This window comes from Schistocerca cancellata, chromosome 1 (assembly GCF_023864275.1).
Source record: "Schistocerca cancellata isolate TAMUIC-IGC-003103 chromosome 1, iqSchCanc2.1, whole genome shotgun sequence".
NCBI classification, from domain to species: Eukaryota; Metazoa; Arthropoda; class Insecta; order Orthoptera; family Acrididae; genus Schistocerca; species Schistocerca cancellata.
The window spans coordinates 379,471,409-379,493,602 of NC_064626.1; the positions used below are offsets into that span (position 1 = coordinate 379,471,409).

At 43.8% G+C, this 22,194-nt stretch overlaps 1 protein-coding gene across 1 annotated transcript in view; it reads left to right on the forward strand.

Annotated features, from left to right (window-relative positions):
* LOC126175017 (enhancer of split M1 protein) overlaps positions 1-21,223 on the forward strand; it is a 57,355-nt gene extending 36,132 nt beyond the window's left edge. The window contains exons 2-3 of the mRNA XM_049921510.1: positions 13,707-13,871; positions 20,974-21,223. Coding sequence (XP_049777467.1) covers positions 13,707-13,871; positions 20,974-21,080 — 272 coding nt within the window. The 3' untranslated portion in view covers positions 21,081-21,223. The remainder of the gene's footprint in view (positions 1-13,706; positions 13,872-20,973) is intronic.
* The last annotated feature ends 971 nt before the right edge of the window (positions 21,224-22,194 follow it).

The window sequence follows — 22,194 nt, forward strand, 5'->3', positions numbered from 1 at the left end:
ATTACTCACGGCAGTCCTGTCTTCCTTTATCAGATTTTTTCGTAGTGTATGAAGCTTCTGACTGAAGTAACGGGAAAAACAGGTCTGTGCAATTCTCAGAGGCCACAGAGTTAAACATTAGCTCAAGGCTCACGCACAGAAATTAACTGCACGCTGTCTGTATGTCAGCATACGGCAGTGACGACACATGGCGTGTTGCGTACGGACTACCACTTCCATCAAGCACCACCAAGTACCGCTGCTGACGGGTTTCGCAACGAAGAGGCGTAAAGGTAAATATCACGGCACTTCCAAACGAATACTTCCAGACAAGCTGACATATGTACTGACTCTTTATATGATGCTCCCCGTTATTCGTTGTCACGTCATTCAAGGAACGTAATCTGAGTACTTGCAAAAATTAATGCTCTTTATTTCCTTTCTTTATTGTTCATTACAATTATGCAGTTTACGTGGCGCACTGTCATAGTGGCGTAGCTCTGAATAGTTTGCATCCTTAATGCTATTACAGAACCTACATTTCTAAACACATAATTTAAATTTTTAGCAGAAGGTGACTTTTTTGCTTGTCCTCGTTCATTGTCACTGATAACTCAAAAATACTCTCAGCACAGAGAACGAGAAGAAACTTAGTACTGGTGGTAATAATAAAATTTTTAGTATCAATCTCTTTTCGTTATTCTAACAGCAGTTACCGTTACAACGTTTTCGGTTGAGTACCAGTTTCTCGTAATGTCTAGTTGCTTTAGACTTATCGGGAAGAGCTCACAAAAATAGAAAATAAAAAAGTCTTGAAGGAGGGAAGGTTAGATTTTAACGTCTCGCCGGCGATGAGGTCAGTGGAGACGGGGCATGAGCTAGTAGGGAGCATGAGGGAAAAAAAGGACGTGGCATCCTGGCTGGCATTCACCTTAAGGTATTTCAGAGGAATCATGGAAAAATAAAATCTAGGTAGATGGACGCAGATATCAACCACAGTCCTGGGTTTGCTGCGCCAAGACGCGCAGGAATAAGCGACAAGCTGCAGAGACCGAAGACTGGACTGACGTTGCCCTCCGCATTAGTCTATCTTATGCAAGTCTCTTCATATCAGCATGACTTCTGCAGCCTACAATTGTTCCTGACCCTCACCCCCGCTGCTGCCCCACCCCCCACACCCTCCCCCCCAGCGTCACTCTACACACACAGTCTCAGACTTTATCATATCGACTTATCCCTTCTCTTGCGCACGACGCACTTTCTTCTTCAGTGCGACGCAGTACCTCTTCGTCAGTTACTCGACATACCCAAGCTTCTCATCTCGGGTTGTCTCTAACGCTTATTGTCCATGTTTGATTTCCATTTAATGTTACACTCTAGACGAATACTTTCAGAAACCACATTCCAAAACATTCGTATTCAGTGCTAATGTATTCCTCTTCCTCAGAGACACTTTTCTTGTAGCTGCATGTCAGTATTTTATATTCTTTTTACTTCGAATATTTTTGCTTCCAAAATAGCAACCCTCTTTTTGGTGTTTTATTTTCTAACCTATTTCCCTCACCTGATTTATTTCGCCTACACGCTGATATACTAGATTTGTTCTCGTTGTATGTTCATTTTACATATGACCACTGTTCAACCTCTGTCCATTCCATTCAAATGATCTTCGAAGTCCTTAGCCGTCTCTGGCATGATTGCAGTATCACTGGCAAAATCTTGAATATCTTCTTACGTCTCCCTGAATTTGAATTTCGTTCCAAAATTTCTCTAGGCTTCCTCTACTATTTGCTCTAAGCATACTCACAGACGAAACAACGGCCGGCCGGATTAGCCGTGCGGTTCTAGGCGCTACAGTCTGGAACCGCGCGACCGCTACGCTTGCAGGTCGGAATCCTGTCTCTGGCATGGATGTGTGTGATATCCTTAGGTTAGTTAGGTTTAATTAGTTCTAAGTTCTAGGCGACTGATGACCTCAGAAGTTAAGTCCCATAGTGCTCAGAGCCATTTGAACCACAGTCGTACTAGAGGCACTTGTCAATAAACACGCGATTGGCGACGGATTAGCGGCAGCCATAACAGCAGCTTTCACACGGCTGCGCAATGAACTGCACCTCTGTAGGCCTTCAGTTCGATACGAACACGAGCGATCGTTCGCCGTAGAAACCGTGTTTTAAAAGGACAAAGAAGCATATCAGCCATATAGAATACTTCTGAGGGTTCTGACAGATATGGGATCTAGTTACGGGGAGATACAACGGAAGACTCCAGTCTTTCAGGAGTCAGGATTTAAGATCTGTCCGTTGCTTTTCGAAGGCAGGAACAGAGAGAGCGAGCAGTCTCATAGTTCCGAAAGAGGTAAACCTCACTTGATTTGTCACGGGACATCGACACCACTGAAAGGCTTTTTACTAGATTGTGTGTGGTGTGCTAAAACTTTGTTTGCCTCCAGGACAGCCGTCGGCATTCTACGCCGTTATCCTGTAAGTTGGTAAGCATGCTACAAACAGCGTGCGGAATGGCCTGTAGGTGTCAGCACAGTGCAGATGCACACATACCGTCGCAGTATAAAGATGGCCGCCCCATTTGCGACTTGCACCAGGGAAGAACAGCGTTCTCTTATTCGGTTTTTGCGTAGTGAAGGTGTGAAACCTATTGAAATTCATCGACGAATGAAGGTTCAGTACGGTGATGCATGTTTGTCACAGCAGCAAGTCTACGAATGGAGTAGGAAGTTCGCAAATGGTGTGACTTCAGTGGGAGATGCTCCTCGTCCAGGTCAGGCACAACGAGTTGTGACTCCACAGAACATTGAAGCAGTTGAAGCCATAGTGAAGAAAAACCGCCGAGTGACACTGAATGACACTGCATCATGTTTACAGATTAGTCATGGGTCAGCACACCACATTGTGCATGATGTGCTCCAGTTTCACAAGGTGTCTGCAAGATGGGTGCCACGGCAGCTGACTCCTGAAATGAGAGAACGGCATGTAGATGCTTGTGAAGAACTTCTTCGGCGCTTTGAACGAGAAGGTGATGGCTTCCTTGCAAGAATCGTTACCGGGGACGAAACCTGGATTCACTTTCACCAACCGGAAACGAAGAGAGCGAGCAAGGAATGGTGCCATTCATCATCACCAAAACCAAAGAAGTTTCGAACAGAACCATCAGCAGGGAAAGTTATGCTGACGCTCTTTTGGGACGAAAAAGGCGTCATTTTGGAGCATTACATGCCTAGCGGGACCACTGTCACCAGTGCATCATACACAGATCTCCTGAAAAATCATCTGCGGTCTGCAATCAAATCAGAGCCACGTGGGTTGCTGTCATCAGGTGTCCTTTTGCACCTTGACAATGCTTGGCCCCACACTGCCTGTACAACAGTTGCAGCAATCACAGACCTACATTTTGAGTGTTTTCCTCATCCACCATACGCACCAGACCTTGTCCCAAGTGATTTCCATATGTTTTGACTACTCAAAGAAGCAATGGGAGGTTCAAATGGTTCAGATGGCTCTGAGCTCTATGGGAGTTAACTTCTGAGGTCATCAGTCCCCTAGAACTTAGAACTACTTAAACCTAACTAACCTAAGGACATCACACACATCCACGCCCGAGGCAGGATTCAAACCTGCGACCGTAGGGGTCGCGCGGTTCCAGACTGTAGCGCCTAGAACCGCTCGGCCACTCCGGCCGGCCGGCCGCAATGGGAGGAAAGAAGTTCCGTTCTGATGAAGAGGTACGCCACGCGCTGCATGAGTGGTTGTACTGACTATCAAAAGAATTTTTTTCTAAAGGAATTTATGCACTTTGTAAGCACTGGAGAACTTGCATTGAGCGTGGGGGAGATTATGTTGAAAAGTGATACAGCTTTGTACCACTTCTGCACGATAAATAACATTTTAAAAAAAGTTTAGGTTTTCATTTGACTCACCCACATACACCTAAAATTTTTTTAAAATATTTTCCTGATTTTTATTTTAGTGTTATAGATTGGCATGTCAAGGCAGAAAACAACTGAGCTAATTATGTGAGATACTGAAACTGAAATCTTTACGTCTTTAACTAGCATCCTTAATCACAACACAGTAAAACAGAGTTATTGGAGGTGACATTCTTGCGCAGATCGACAAGTACTCTAGAAGAAATCCCATAAAATGACCTAGTCACTACACGGAATAAATGTCGCGGGGTACGGAACCTTTTCCTCTTTATTTCAAAACCAAGGCATTATTACACTTTCGTACCAGTTATCATTGACCGTTGTTCAGTGCCATTTCCGTTGCGGGGATTTTCAAGCATTTCCGCTGCCAACTACAACTGACTAATGCAGGTGAATACGTCAGAAATACACAAACCTCATAAAGAGTCAGGATTTACTCTTCCTCTTTTTATTTGTAACAACCATACGTCGTGCGTAATGTTCGCATTCAACACTTGATTGTTTAACTTGCGACCATTATATTAATACTGAGCACATCTTTATCACCGCTTTTTAGCCTCTAGTAGCTCTGTATTAAGTTCTGAACTCTGATGTTCTGATGATGGGCTATGCCTGAAATGCGCAAAAAAAAACGGGAAAAAATAAAAACAAAAAAATTAAGAAAATCGCTCTCGTTATTGTTGGCCAGAGAGCGTTGATAAGGATACGCTCAACAGCTGATTATATTTTAGAGGATGTACACAACTGTTTCCTATGTTATGAGTGTTTAGCACGAGAGGATTCACTGGTCTCCCCTTATTACATTCAAATGATGATACAAAAAACAAACTTGCGACATGACACATAAATCACCTTTATTCCAACAAGCGGTGAGATACGTAATGGGTTCCGCTCACAGAGGAGCTCGCCAGGCTGAGGCACGCGTCCGCGCTCGCTGTGAACTCTCGGAACTACCAGACTGTCCTGAACAAAGGGACACATGGAAACAGACAACAAATACAGTTGCAGGACTTCTGTCAGGGAGAACCCTGTGCTGGAGCGGCAAAAGTGAGTGTGAGTGTGGATCGTTCTTCCTCATCGACAACGGTGCCTTTAGAAACAAGAAAGGGTCATTACAAACGGAGCACAACCACAAATAGGACAGGAATGGGGAAAGGAACTTACCATGTTCCTTTTCCAAAGGAACTGTCCCATCGTCCATCTCAGTCTAGTTGATCAACGCGATCTGAATCCCGCAGATGTGAGTCCAGTGGCTCAATAAATGCGCCGCCTCGCTCCGGTACCGAGCCTGCAGTTTTGTTGTTTTGTTTTCTCCACCGCTATTATAGTAATAGTGGGAGCAATCACTGCAAAACTCTGATGTCTTCTGGTTTCTTCCGATTCCGCCCTGAATGAAGTCAAGACATTCGGAGAGTAGCGTGAAATATTAGGCGACCCATTGATGCGGAATTCTTGTGGCGGAATATCGGATGCAATTCCCTTGAATATTTCAGTTGGTGTCGTAACGACTACAAATAGTTTGCTTATCCATTATTTACAAAAATGGATTAATACTTTCTTGATAATCTCGTTACAGTCTTAATGGTGAAACAAATTGTATTCAAATGTGACAAGATTAATAGTTGTGTTTTGAAACAGGATGAGAGTTCGTACTTTGAATGACAACCCCAGTGATGTATGTTGCGTGAAAAATACACTGACGGAAAAAAATCACAGGACCAAAAAATAATCAATGTAGAGCAATGTAATTTTGGGAATACATTTGTCTAGGTAACATACACTACTGGCCATAAAAATTGCTACACCAAGAAGAAATGCAGATGATAAACGGGTATTCATTGGACGAATATATCATACTCAAACTGACATGTGATTACATTTTCACGCAATTTGGGTGCATAGATCCTGAGAAATCAGTACCCAGAACAACCATCTCTGGCCGTAATAACGGCCTTGATACGCCTGGGCATTGAGTCAAACAGAGCTTGGATGGCGTGTACAGGTACAGCTGCCCATGCAGCTTCAACACGATACCACAGTTCATCAAGAGTAGTGACTGGCGTATTGTGACGAGCCAGTTGCTCGGCCACCATTGACCAGACGGTTTCAATTGGTGAGAGATCTGGAGAATGTGCTGGCCAGGGCAGCAGTCGAACATTTTCTGTATCCAGAAAGGCCCGTACAGAACCTGCAACATGCGTCGTGCATTATCCTGCTGAACTGTAGGGTTTCGCATGGATCGAATGAAATGTAGAGCCACAGGTCGTAACACATCTGAAATGTAGCGTCCACTGTTCAAAGTGCCGTCTATGCAAACAAGAGGTGACCGAGATGTGTAACCAATGGCACCCCATACCATCACGCCGGGTGATACGCCAGTATGGCAATGACAAATACACGCTTCCAATGTGCATTCACCGCGATGTCGCCAAGCAAGGATGCGACCATCATGATGCTTAAACAGAACCTGGATTCATCCGAAAAAATGACGTTTTGCCATTCGTGCACCCAGGTTCGTCGTTCAGTACACCATCGCAGGCGCTCCTGTCTGTGATGCAGCGTCAAGGGTAACCGAAGCCACGGTCTCCGAGCTGATAGTCCATGCTGCTGCAAACGTCGTCGAACTGTTCGTGCGGATGGTTGTTGTCTTGCAAATGTCCCCATCTGTTGACTCAGGGATCGAGACGTGGCTGCACGATCCGTTAAAACAATGCTGATACGATGCCTGTCATCTCGACTGCTAGAGATACGAGGCCGTTGGGATCCAGCACGGCGTTCCGTATTAACCTCCTGAACACACCGATTCCGTATTCTGCTAACAGTCGTTGGATCTCGACCAACGCGAGCAGCAATGTCGCGATACGATAAACCGCAATCGCGATAGGCTACAATCCGACCTTTATCAAAGTCGGAAACGTGATGGTACGCATTTCTCCTCCTTACACGAGGCACCACAACAACGTTTCACCAGGCAACGCCGGTCAACTGCTGTTTGTGTATGAGAAATCGGTTGGAAACATTCCTCATGTCTGCACGTTGTGGGTGTCGCCTTGTGTGAATGCTCTGAAAAGGTAATAATTTGCATATCACAGCATCTTCTTGCTGTCGGTTAAATTTCGCGTCTGTAGCACGTCATCTTCGTGGTGTAGCAATTTTAATGGCTAGTAGTGTATTTAACTGGTTAACATTGCAAGACCACAGATTAATGCAACAGCGGGATAATCCATTGCAAATGTGAAATGCTGGTACATTAATAACCGGAACAATCGCGAAAATGTCAAGCGTAAGCATTCAAACGTGCATGCATTGTGTTGTACAAGTGTCGGATGTTAGGCTGCGGGATTGAGTTCCTCGCCCTGGAATGCTGTTCGTGAATAGCAGCGCAACATGTCGACTCACCGTGTTGACGTACACGTTTGCAGTCAGGGTGCATGGGATAACCACGATAGTGCTCCTAGGGTCATAGGAAATCTCACCCCAGACTATGACTCCAGGTGCAGATCCAGCGTGCCTGGCACGCAGACAGGTTGTTTGCAGGCCCTCGAGTGGCCCCCTTCTCACCAACACACCGCCGTCATTGTTATCGATACAGAATCAGAAAACGCAACAGAGCTACACCCTGCCCTCTAATGAGCTCTCGCTTGGCACCACTGAAGTCCCAAATGGCGGTGGTTTGGGGTCAGCGGAATGCATGCTACATACAGGGCGTCTGGCTCGGAGCTGCCCTTGAAGTAACCGATTTCTAACAGTTCGTTGCGTCAATGTGGTGTCAACTGCTGCTCAAATTGCTGCTGCAGAAGCAGTACGGTGCGGCAAAGCCATACGCCGAACACGATGTTCTGCCCTCTCTTTAGTTCCATGTGACCGTCCAGAGCCCGGTCTTCTTGCGACAGTACATTTCCATGATCACCACTCCTACCAATCATGTACAGTGCTACATTCCTGCCAAATCTTTCTGTAGTATCGCAGAAGGAACGTCCAACTTCTCGTATCCCTACTCCCTCATTCATACTCAGAAATGTGTTGATAATGGCGTATCCGTTCCCTTAAAGGAATTCTTTGTAACACCCCACCCGTCACTTATCTGGTTTTGGTGTGTGTTCACCCCAGGCAATTGACTAACAGATCAACAGAGAGTGCAAAACTGCCGCAATGTCGGATAACGCAAAGAAAGTAATAAAGCCCTGTGACTCCTGATTGAACTGCGGTGGCAGTGTTGACGTTAAGTGATTCAGAATTGATCCCTTATAATTAAAAAGGAGTGCACATTGATGTTACATTCAGCTGTTGAACACCAGATCAAAATGTTGAACATAAAATTAATTAATAAAGTGACTTGGGATTTCAACTACTTGATTAAAACAGATGCAGTCGACCTTCAATCATCACATTACATGACTCTCCTAACAGGCAGTGGTAATAAATTGCGTTTGCGTGGAGTAAAGCGCGATAAATCAAAAGTTATTCCTATCGACTGACCCAGGCGTAATGCGAAGTGCGAGAAGAATTCTACAATACACGGCCCCTGAAACCTTCGTGGAAACTTTGCCGACGTGATCCAACAAATTAATCAGTGGCCGGAGCGGGCGCAATATCACCGAATTCAGCGTGGCGGAACGGCGTCGTTGTGTGGACGTCGGCCGACCTATCTTGCTCAGTACATAGCTGAACCAAAACTTCCTGTCTCCAAGCTCAATCGTTCCCTTTGCTAAGTCCTAAACTGCAGAGATGCTCACTCTTTCTCAGGCAAGCTGAGTCAAGAACGCCATGTCCGCACTCTAGGCACGCTGGGAACGGAAGAGCCTTACGAGGACTTCTCCCAGTCCGCTCTTCGCCTCGGTTTCCCCTCCGGCAAAATCAGTTACGCCAATTGCAGAGCAAGTCGCGTTAATTGACTTCTAATCAAGCTGCGGGCCTACGGGGTATCGTCTCAGTTGTGCGACTGGATTCGTGATTTCCTGTCAGGAAGATCGCAGTTCGTAGTAATAGACGGCAAATCATCGAGTAAAACTGAAGCGATATCAGGTGTTCCCCAGGAAAGCGTCCTGGGACCTCTGCTGTCCCTGATCTATATAAATGACCTGGGTGACAATCTGAGCAGTTCTCTTAGGTTGTTCGCAGATGATGCTGTAATTTAGCGTCTAGTAAGGTCATCTGAAGACCAGTATCAGTTTGCAAAGCGATTTAGAAAACACTGCTGTATGGTGTGGCAGGTGGCACTTGACGCTAAATAACGAAAAGTGTGAGGTGATCCACATGAGTTCCAAAAGAAATCGTTGGAATTCGATTACTCGATAAATATTAAATTTCTCAAGTAAGTACCTGGGTGTAAAAATTACGAACAACTTCAGTCGGAAAGACCACATAGACAATATTGTGGGGAAGGCGAGCCAAAGGTTGCGTTTCATTGGTAGGACACTTAGAAGATGCAACAAGTCCACTAAAGAGACAGCTTACACTACACTGGTTCGTCCTTTGTTAGAATATTGCTGCACGGTGTGGGATCCTTACCAGGTGGGATTGACGGAGGACATCGAAAGGGTGCAAAAAAGGGCAGCTCGTTTTGTATTATCACGTAATAGGGGAGAGAGTGTGGCAGATATGATACGCGAGTTGGGATGGAAGTCATTAAAGCAAAGACGTTTTTCGTCGCGGTGAGATCTATTTACGAAATTTCAGTCACTCTTTCTCTTCCGAATGCGAAAATATTTTGTTGAACTTAACCTACATAGGTAGGAATGATCATCAAAATAAAATAAGAGAAATCAGAGCTCGAACAGAAAGGTTTAGGTGTTCGTTTTTCCCGTGCGCTGTTCGGGAGTGGAATGGTAGAGAGATAGTATGAGTGTGGTTCGATGAACCCTCTGCCAAGCACTTAAAGGTGAATTGCAGAGTAATCATGTAGATGTAGATATAGAATTATGCGTCGCTTCCCAGCGCCGACCAATGCTTGCTCTGGGAAGTTAACAAATTCCCACAAAATTTCCCTTCCTCTGTTTAGCTCCTCCCAGGCCACACATCAAGGTTAGCGTCTGCACAAACACCAATTTTTCCGGAATTCTGACTCCCAGGAGAGTACTTCAAATTCCTCGGTCCTACATTCCCATTGGAGGCCGGAGTATTTCGTTCTGTCGCTCTTCACCTGATTCACTTCAGACTCTGCGGACTGTGAATTCAGCGTGAAGTTGCTATAGTCACGAACACGTATATTTTGACCTCTGTTGACCGCTCCACTGTAGCTTTGCGCTGCGTTCTCGCATGTTTCCCTGAAAACGGGACGACGGACATTTATCAACAGGCGTACAAGTTCTCCGTCTGCTTCCCGGTACACCAGCATAGGGTCAGGGTCAACCACCCATGCTGTCACTCATCTTAAGGCGGCTGAAGGCCGCGCCGTGTTACCGCTTTCTCAGACCTTGAGCCGCCCTAAGCTGCCTATTGTCGCTTCCCTTCGCCGTTCCCCAGCCGGCCACGGTCAACTCTAAATACTTCCCTGGGGTAAACTAGCGTCCAGTAAATCGACTCATTTCCACAAAGTTTTCATGTCGTGTGAATTATTTTAAAACCATCACCCAACATTAATTATTCCAATACGTTCATACTATACCCTCTACAAGATGCATTGTGCCTTGTCAGTCATTTTGTTCAGCCCTACTGTTCGCTCAACGTGGCTTAGGTGATCTTTAATGACTTCATGTAAGGGGCATAGTTCTTGCCATCTCACATCTTATGCGACTCGTAGGAAATTTGAACAGATATCGTCTTTCAGATGTAAAAACACGCATTCCTGCGTTCATTTATGTCGCACGACTTTCCTTGGTGCTGCGATTTGTTCTGTCAGTGTAGTTCGGGCGTGTTAGGCGTAAGTGTATGTGACGTTACTAAGTAGAGCTTCAGCGTCACAGGTTCGTTTGCCTCTAGAGGCAGACACTAAATAGTGACAGATGTCACGTCCATGAGCCGCGTGGAGTAGACGTGTGGTCTAAAGCGCCTTGTCGCGGCTCGCGCGGCTGCTCCTGTCACAGGTTCGAGTCCTGCCTTGGGCATGGGTGTGTGAGCGTGTGTTGTCTTTAGCGTAAGTTAGGTTAAGTTAAATTCTGTGTAAGTTTAGGGACCGATGACCTAAGCAGTTTGGTCCCATACGACTTACCACAAATTTCCTTTCATGTCCCCGAGAAAACAAAAAAGTTTTACAATCTTTGTGGACGTCAGTTATTTATGATCTTCGCTTTTTATCAGTAAAATAAGAGTGTAAACTTTTATGGCTCAAATGGCTCTGAGCACTATAGAACTTAACATCTGAGGTCATCAGTCCCCTAGAACTTAGAACTACTTAAGTCTAACTAACCTAAGGACCTCACACACTTCGATGACCGAGGCAGGATTCGAACCTGCGACCGTAGCGGCCGCGCGGTTCCAGACTGAAGCGCCTAGAACCGCTCGGCCACGGCGACCGGCGTAAAACTTTATACTGTTTATTTATGTTTCAGTACCTGGTGCGGAGGATCGCAACGCAAACAAACTTGTTTTACACGGTTGCTTAGCGAAAAATATTTGTTGTTTTCTAGATGGATCTACAGACCTCTGTTGTTCTTTTCGATTAAATTTGGACTTAACTGTAATGGCGGGTTCAAGGTCAACATCGATATCGCGGCGCAACACGACTTGCGGGCAAAATGTGCCTGTGGCTCTCGTTGTCGATACAAACAGAAGGTAGTGGATCAGTGTGACTTCAGCAGATGTGCTGGATGCCTCGCAGATGTGTGCGTGAACCGTACCATCAAATCAGTAAGTTCGGAAGAGGGTACATCATTGGCATGAGAGAATGTGACGCATCCAACAGGGAAACTGCTGATCATGTGGGGCAAAGAGTTTCGGCAGTGCAACGGGTGTGTGCAGAATTTTTCACGAAGGCCACAGAACACGACGAGGTGGGTCAGGTCGCACCACCCAGACCACTCCTCTAGCCTCCCCGAGAAGATCGACACCTATCCGAATGGCATTGCAGGACAGATCTGTACTCTTCTATCTCTGCACACTATCAGGGGTGACAGTCCGTCGCCATTTATTATGGCATGGGTTACATGTGCGTCGTCCACTTCTCTACCTACTTTTGACTGAAGTGCAGAAACATGCTAGACAGCAATGGTGTATGGAACGACGTCACTGGGAACAGGAATGGCATCAAATAGTGTTTTAGGACGAATCCAGGTTCTGTCTGCTTGAGGATGATGGGTGCATTTTGGTTCGGCGCAGACAGAGAGAGAGGTATAACATTGATTGCATTCGCACAAGACATACAGCGCCAAGGCAACGCTTTATCTTGTGGAGTGCTACTGGATACAACCATAAAACACAGTTGGTACGTGTACAGGGCAATGAGACAGGTGTGACTACATGAATGACATCCTCCGACACCTAGGATACCCTTTTGACAACATACCACAAGGCATTTCTCAATAAGACAATGCACCGCCACCTGTTGCTTCACGAAAACATGCCTTTTTGGTGTCACAGGATGTCAGCCTTTTGGCCTGGCCCGCAAGATCACCAGAGTTGTCGCCAGTCGAAAATTTGTGGGTTATGGTGAAACGAGGAGTTCAGCGCTGTGACCCAGTGCCAGTGGGATGTTATCAGAAAGGGTATCATACATGTCATTCACGTAGGTCACACAGGTCACAGTGGCCTGGACATGCACCAACTGTCATTTGTGGTTCAGTAGCACACCACACGATGAGGCATTGACGTGGTGCTGTGTGTCCTGTGCGAATGCAATCACTGTGATTCGGCTACCTCTGTCTGCGCCGAACCAAAATGCGGCCATGATTTTCAAACAAGCGGAACCTTGATTCGTCCTAAAACACTATTTGATGCCATTCCTGTTCCCAGTGACGTCGTTCCATACACCATTGCTGTCTAGCATGTTTCTGCACTTCAGTCAAAAGTAGGTAGATAAGTGGACGACGAACACGTAATCCATGCCATAATAAATGGCGATGGACTGTCACCCCTGATAGTGTGCACCGTCCCATTGTTGCGCCAGAGCCGAGAAGATCTGTCCTGCAGTGCCATTCGGATAGGTGTCGATCTTCTCGGGGAGGCTAGGGGAGTGGTCTGGGTGGTGCGACCTGACCCACCTCGTCGTGTTCTGTGGCCTTCCGTGAAAAATTCTGCACACACCCGTTGCACTGCCGAAACTCTTTGCCCCACATGAGCAGCAGTTTCCCTGTTGGATGCGTCACATTCTCTCATGCCAATGATGTACCCTCTTCCGAACTTACTGATTTGATGGTACGGTTCGCGCACACATCTGCGAGGCATCCAGCACATCTGCTGAAGTTGCACTGGTCCTCCACCTTCGGTTTATAGTTACGAGAGCCGCAGGCACATTTTACCGGTAAGCGGTGTTGCGCTGCGATACCAATGTTGGCCTTGAACCAGTGGGCCAGCATGGCCCAAATGCCAATCATATTAATGTAAAGTTCTCTGAATATGTAGATCCTATCTCTAGTCGTTCAAGTGTTCTGTATTTTCTGAGCATGAGTTTCTTATTAGATTTCACGATAAACTGCTCTGGGCACACTTAGCTAATATCCATTACATGTTCTGGCTTTCACTAAATTGATACTGAATTAATACGACTGAGTGTTTCACAAGACTGGACGTGCGTTTCATTTTTTAAAAAAATTGTAGTGGTGTGGGGGGAGGGGGGCAGCTGGCCTTCTCCGCCCCTTGCTGTGTACGCCCTTGTCCGTGTCTCTGAGCGCTGACTCCTGTGTTGCAGCGGCGCTGCTAGCGGCGGCGCAGGCGCAGCAGCTGGAGTCGTGCCTGGACTTCTGCAAGAATGTCTACCGACCGGTGTGTGCCGGAGACCCCGCGGGCGGCACCTTCACCAGGCAGTTCCGCAACTCCTGCGAGCTGCGCAGCTTCAACTGCCGCAACAAGACCAGTCAGTAGAGATGGGCAAAACTGTTCTTTTCAGAGATTGGATCAGAACTGTTCACTCCCTGAAATGAATTAGCTCTTTTTCATGACTCACCACTCATTTACAGTAGAAAATAAATGGAAGGCACATTGCCCTTTAAACTTGGTTTATTCCAGTACTATACCTGTATTTTGATCTTGAACACAGATAATGAGTAAGAATTTTGTATTGTTTATTGAAATTTCCACGATATGACAAATTTTTTGATTATTGATTTATTTTGCACTGTCGTGGTTTTTTGGGTGATCGGAAAATTTCGTAACTTGAGATTTACATTAACAATATATTTGGCTATAATGTATTAAAATTTCATTAACCTCATACAAATACATCGCAAGCCATATATTTTTAAAGTGAACGTTTCCTTCCGAAGACGCCTAAAATCGCAAAATATAAATTTGACTGTAAAACGAAAGTGCTGCATATAGCCTTACGCAGAATAAAACAAGGAAAATATTGGTGTATCACATTTTGCGATACATTTATCGGTTCGCTCGTAATTAAAGCGTAAATTCGAGTGTCCATAATAAAAATCCTATAGTAAGAGGAGTCATCAGGAACCTAATCTAATCAGTTTAAACAAATAAAAATAAAATAAAAACAATTGATGTATACATAACATAATAATGTAATATACATAGCAGTATTACTACGAAGAACAATATCCAGTAGGGACGAACTCCGATGCAGAGGCGCTGAGTCGAGTAGGTCGAGCCGCGAGCTGTATTACTGCGTGAGCTGAGACCGCAGCAACCAGAGTGACACCTGAGTCGCTTTGCTCAACGCTCTGGCTAGAGTCGAGACGGTGGGGTGAGCGTTGAACGGGCGAGTTCCGAGGGTGGGGGGGAGCGGTGAACTCACCCGCTCCGAGACAAATCGTCCGTTCCCTTGCGAGCAGGTTCTTGCAAGTAGTTCCTATGTTATCCGCTAGGTGGCTCTCTGTCCTGTTGCTCGCATCAGCTGCCCAGAGGGCAGGACGTGCGACTGAAACGATCGCCAACAGAGTGCGACACTGCACGCGGCAGACGATGCACAGAGACGGCACGGCATATGTGAAACACAAAATCCAATGGAGCACTGCACAATGCAGGCAGCCAAGGTAGAAGCAGGGCAGAGGCCTGCGCTGGCTGTGTTGTGTGGCGTGCACTGTGCTCTGACCAGCAGAGGCGCTGCTGATATGCTCCGTCTCTCTCTCTCTCTCTCTCTCTCTCTCTCTCTCTCTGCCGTGGGAAACGTTTGGAGCTACCGTTCTTTTTTTCTGAATCACTGATTGTTCACTCCTTTGAAAGATTCAACTCTATGAATTAGTTCAAGAGCGGATCCCCCATCTCTACCAGTCAGTACTGCACCTAGCAGGCCTTACTGCCACAACCATTACTGCAGAACATAGCACATAGTCCCAAGCCTTACTGCTCCAGTTGCTGCAGTTAGTACAACATCTACCACACAGTCCACAAACCGTGCTGCTTCAACTGCTGTAATCAGACCACTAGTGTTATACCTGACACGTAATCTCCAAGCCCTACTTCTGAAAAAGCTGCAATAATGACAATCAGTACAGCACCTAGCAAATACTCCAGTCTTACTGCTGCAACAAGATGAATTAGTACAGCACCTAGCAGATACTCCCCAAGACTTACAGCACAGAGGATAATAAAGAGCAAGTGAAACCGCCACAGGTGCTATGACAGGCTCCTTAAAATTAAAAACTAGCATTTCACACTTGTGACGAGAGCTACTATCCAAGATTTAACAAACATGTTGGAAGACGAATCCCTTTGCAACTGAGTCATATAACTGCGACCACCTGGTAGAACCCACTGAACTACAGCCGTCAACACATGTTGAAGAGAGACAGTAGTGATTCAGGCGCTTATAAGTCTCTCTGTCCGTGTGGAGTTTAGTATTATCTTGGTGAAATCAGGAAGTCTCTTATATCGGTTGCTGAGCCTAATGAATACCGTGAAAACATTATCAGAGTTATAAATGAAAAATAAAATAGTGTGTATGTTTTATAGGATTAATTCCTTTAGCTAACAGCGTTTCGCCTTACAAAACAATAGATAGGCTTTAACTGACTGTCATCGTCAAAGAAGTTACAATAATTGAAAAGCAACACAAGAAAGATGTTACTTATCTAGACTGAGATGGGAATCCGCAGTAAATGTAGTCCTTGAAAGTGCAGCGGTAATGCACAAAGGTAAAAAGTCGAACAGTATCCTGGCCGGACGGAGTGGCCGTGTGGTTCTAGGCGCTACAGTCTGGAGCCGAGCAACCGCTACGGTTGCAGGTTCGAATCCTGCCTCAGGCATGGATGTGTGTGGTGTCCTTAGGTTGGTTAGGTTTAAGTAGTTCTAAGTTCTAGGCGACTGATGACCTCAGAAGTTAAGTCGCATAGTGCTCAGAACCATTTGAACCATTTTTTGAACAGTAAATAAATATAAAGCGAGCAAACCACGAAAGACATTAACACTAAACTCGAGAAACACTGCATATACAGGGTGAAGCGAAATTCGCGCACTCGAGTTTCGCAGGGCGACTCCTCACATGCCAGCGATAAAAAATGTCTCCCACAAAATTTCGTTCAGCGAGTACATCCGGCAGAAAAAGGACGTTAAAGAGTGGCAACCTGACAACACTGTAACCACTTGTAGGGTAACTACCTCTGTCAGCACGTCTGAGTCGTGTTGTATAGTTGGTGCAGTGTATAGAGTTTTGGGTTATCATGCTGCAGATCGATGGTTCGATCCTGAGTTTAAATATATGTTTTTTATTTGATAAATGTAGTCCAGGTGTTACAGTACCTGGCCTCTTAATCGTCAATAGCGATTGCAGCGGGTCCTCTAAAACAATTCCACATACTACAATCGTAGAAATGGAAGACTGGTCAGCTTTGAAAGAAGCCTTTTCCACGTCGTGGGCGTGAATTTATTTCCACCACTTCATCTGCTAGATGAGGAACCTGTTTTCTTTGTATCCCCCTCCAGTGGTCCTGTAGATTAGTACTAACTATTATTCCTGCCTCGTTCAGGTCCATTACATTTCGTTAGAGCATTACATTTGCAGTAGGACTAGCGAAGTGCTTGGTAAACGATGTCCTAACTAGGTTACTATTTGTATCTGTTATCACCCTGGTCCCACTAATTATGCCTTTTAACACTGAGTCTGGTAACTACATGCTGTTTTGTACGTGTCTCAGTGCATTATTGTTATTATTATTCTATCCATGGAATTGTGGAAACATCACGTCTTTTACCATTAGGGAAAGAGTGTTATTCGAAACCAAACATTTCACAATTAGCAGTGACGGGATGAATCATGCGAGTTAGGAGAAACAGCAAGCAGGACTGACGGCTTGTGTATACTGTGTGTGCTGTCCATCAGAAAGGGACTAGTTGTGAACGGAGTAACGCGCCTGTGACATACTCCAATGTACATGCGTACACTTATCGAATTTTCTCATTTTAAACCTCTAGACTAGTGTGGCAGACGTATGGCATACAAAAAAGATGAGTATGTAAATATGCTTCTGGTCCTTGGTGCACTTGATAACTGGGCAGGTGTTACCACTCGTGAATATGCTGCTAGATATCCTCGTCGACGCCATCCAGATAAAAATGTATTTCGTCATCTGGAGCTGCGCCTTCGGGAATCAGGTTCTCTCATTCCACCATCGCATGACGGAGGTCGTCCATGGACTCGCCATAGTCTAGCTACTGAGGAAGCTATTCTGGAAGTCATACACTAAGAACCTCAGCGAAGTACATGCAGGGTAGCAAGGCAGCTGCGTGTCTCGCAACGCACGATCGTTAAAGAGCTGCACCCCTATCGTTCTGCTTTCACGCAACACCTGCTTCCTGCAGATCGCCATCAGTGGATGCAATTCTGTGAATAGTTATAACAACAACAGGAAGCCAGGATGACTTCGTGAACACTTTAATGTGATCGGATGAAGCAGCAATCACTCATGAGGGTGTCTTCAATATGCACAATGCCCACTACTGATGTGATGTTAACCCGCATGTCACCCACAACCGTGGATATCAAGTTCGCTTTGATATCAACGTCTGCGCCAGAATATTGATCGACAGGTGTTTGGCCCCCTACATGTTGCCAAATCAGTTGACTGTATTCCTCTCAAACTATCTGCCTGATGCGCTGGAAGATGTTCCACTACATGTTCGGCAGAGGATATTGTTCCAACATGACGGTGCCCTTCCACACTCTGGAATTAATATGCGACAGTATCTGGAGAGAACGTTTCCATGGAAATGGCTCGGACATGGAGGTTCAGCTGTATGGCCACCTTGTTCACCTGACCTAAATGCCCTGGATTTCTTCCTGTGGGGACACCTGAAGGAGTATGCGCACTCTACTCCGCCCCTGCCCGACGAATGTAGAAGAATTGGCAGTGCGTGTTCATGTTGCTCTTGTTAATGTGGATGCAGTTCCGCTGTGGACGGTCCAGAGCTGTGTGATGTGGCGGGTTGCGCAATGTTTGGACGTGAACGCAGGTCACTTTGAGCATTTGTTGTTCTGAGGACAACGTATTCTATTGTGAAGGTCATGCGATCATTAATATGGACATTATTATTGTCACTGGTTGCTAATGTGTGACATCTGAGCGCTCATATTACATTAGTATATATGACAAGTAGATGTTGTGTTATTGTACTATGCTATCATCTTTAGCATCTCGAAATTGCTCTTGTTTTTGTAGTTATTCTGTCCCATAACAGGTTATTTGTTTCAACTGTCTACTTCTTATTCGTGTAACCACGTCTTTGTTATGTTCAGCGTTCTAAATGTTGTAAACTGATGATACACGTGACCGAAGAAATGGTTCATATTACATTATGAAATGTCAGAATGAAATTAGCAAATAAAAAAATGAGCCCCAACCCAGGATCTAACCCTGACCTCCTCCATGGTAACCCACAGCTCTGTCCACTGAGTCAACTATACAACACGACTGAGAAGTGCTGACAGAGGTAGTTAACATATATGTGATTACAGTGTTGCCACATTGCAAGTCTCTAACGTCCTTTTTCTGCCGGATGTACTCGCCGGACGAAATTTTTTCAGAGACATTTTTTTATCGCTGGCATGTGAGTATGGTAGTCTCGCTGCAAAGCCCGAGTGCGTGAATTTCACTTCACCCTTTATAACAATTTAAATAAATTAATAATCCCAACACAGTTAAATTAGTACTTGATTAAGGTACTAAAGAATGGCTTTAAGAGGTATTACATATACATAGAAAATCATACATAAACAGCATGAAAGAAAGAATTGACAAGTGTAATCATTGAATATGTGGAGAACATAGTCAACCAAAATAAAATAAAATAAATAATGACATGAAAACAGGTTAGCTAGATAAATTAATCCTGTATAATATAAACAATATTCTGTTTCTCATTTATGACTATGTTGATCTAGCACAAAGCGTCGGAAAAATCGTTTAACATTCACCAGAACGTAACGCTACCTTAACAGTCTTGTGTACTTATAGCAAGTGTTGCCTGTTGTCCGATATTTACCACTACCTACCCAGCATAACACAGAAATATGTCAGAGATTAGTGATCAGTAGTACACATTTGATGCTGTCAGCCATGCTCAATTACTTTCCGGTGATTCGTTTCCTCACCATCTGTCTGCTCAAGAGTTTACTAAACTGATATGGCATGGGTCTACTTGCTCCATGATTTGTATAGAAAGTGGAAACGATCAGTCCTCATGAACATCAGTACCACATGGAGCTCTGCAGTTGTGATGATGGTTACTAACAATGGTGCCACTGATCCCCTCACTATACACTTTCGCTACAAAAAACGCGACATGTTTAGCAAATTCGTCGTCCAGAAATACTGCCACTTTTGACACAAATTCCTTTTAAAAATCAGATGAGTTACTTCCTGTGTTGTACGTCAGCAATGAGCGAAGTACTTCTTTCAAATACCCAAGTCATAGTAAACTTCATAATCGAAGACTTTCTTCATTAAAGTGCATACAGTTGAGGTGTAGTTCCTGTCTTAGTTTACTTTATTTTTTATGCACCCAACGTTTAAGATGGCATCTTTTTCTTAATGGAACTATTTATTTCACTTTTCATTGATTATACCCTTGTGTGACTACCAACAAGATCACTTAATTATGTGAATCAGTTGTAGTGTTTACAGATGAGTCATTGTTGAATATTATGGAAAATTTTTAATCTTTTTTATCATATTAGTACATCCTTTATACTTATAATTCCAATTATATGAGGCAGAAATTAGAAACAGATGGAAAATTCATCCATTTATGGCGTATCTGCAACAGTTTCTCTGTCCTTACATGAATGTTTCCATTCGTTACATGCATTCATCTACACCAATAAAAACTTAGAGCACTATATACCAATGTCACATGGCAGACTGGTTTTACAACATGGATTCGTACTGAATTGTATTGAAATGTATAACATTTATGGCTTGTGAGCAAAAACTTATGAAGGAAGTGGAAGCAGTGAATAAATAACTGAACAGTGGGAGACAGAAAGAAGGAAAGTAATTTTGAAGTCAATAATATACCAAATGCTCTTGTTCCATTTCCTCGAACCTTTAAAGCAACCAAGAAAATAACACCTGCACAATACTAAGACCTGTACCTTACATTAAGCAAAAGTCCCAGCGCCATTATTGTGACTATGTTAAACAAAAACTACATTTTCTCTACAGATAACGCTATGGATAATCAAGAAACTAATCATGCAAACAAGAGAAACCAAGCATTCACATTTTACATAAATTAGTCTTCTGTTGCCCAGAGTTGGGGAGCATGGAAAGAGCTAATTCTCTATATCTTGGGTGGGAAGTAGCTTTTTATGACAGAATTTTTTTATATTTAAGTGTTTTATGGCAGTCAGACAATTAATATCAGTTTGAATGTATTCATGTGAATAAAATAATCATAAATATTATCATTTAGTGTCATATTACATTACAAAATTTGGTAGGATGTAATTCTTAATTTAAGACAACTGTAAGACTGCTAATTTCCAGATATTTATTTTGTTGCAGGACTGAAAATTATTGCTGAAGGACGATGTAAAAGAGACAAGGGTACCAACAAGAACAACGAACAAAATGAACAAGCCTCGGCAATTGATACTGGGAGCAACAGATGAGGCAACTACACAACATTTGTTATTTTTACTTTATAATTTTTCTACTTTGAGACTTGTGATATTTTTTATAATGTTACCCCCAAAAATGTTAATAACACAGTATTATAATTGTAAATTTATTGAAATAAACTTATTACACTAAACACATTTTTATTCTACATCTCTCTTCAATAAAAATCTAGTTAGTTACCAAACAAATTCCTATGAGCAAGGGTGCAATCACTTACAGATCTAATTTCACATGGTGAGCAGTTATTTTGATATGTAGATACTCAGAAATCAGTTACCTGATAGTGCCAAAGCTAATGTTACACTATTCAATTTCATCTCATGGTAGTCATTGCACACAATATACAACTAGTCTTTGAGTTGAAGTCAGCACCATGACAGTACCCTTACCTTCCCATTATGTTCTTCCTGCTTTCTCATATGTCTGCAAAACTGAGTCAGCACAGCTCCCTAAGAAGGATATATTGGGCTCAGTGACATTATAGGAAACCAGCATTGTTCATTAGTGATCTTGTGCATACAAGCTTCTGATACTATGTGTTATATTGTATACATATGTTATAAAATGGCAAATATATGTTATTCATTTATGTTGCATTTTCCCCTACCCTTTTACTTTGTTTATGTAAGTTATACCTTAGATGTAGCTATATATGTGTAATCTTTAAACAATAAATATGATTATTTATTTATTATTGTTATGTACCAATCCTGTACTTTGAGTACAGTGCCTGAATGAATGCATATAGGACTAATATGTAACTATTAGGAACGTGTTTCTTTTTCTGTTTTGCTTTTACTCTGATGACAGGACTGTAATGACATAACATGCTAGTGACATTCTGTATCCTAGCATTTGCACTCACATCATTTGACAGCAGTGAAAGGAAATATTTTGTTTGTTACACAATTTGAGGAATTAGCTCATTCAATTTCACATATTACTGCTGTCCTTATCCCGCAATTCATGCTGTTTGTTTCTCTAGTAATCAGTGTTAGTTTATTGGGTACTGCTGAACTGTCTCATCCCTTAAGATTTAATTAATTTTCTCCACCAAGATAGGAGGGTAGGCAACTTTCAGAGGTAGAAGTATGGACCAAAATC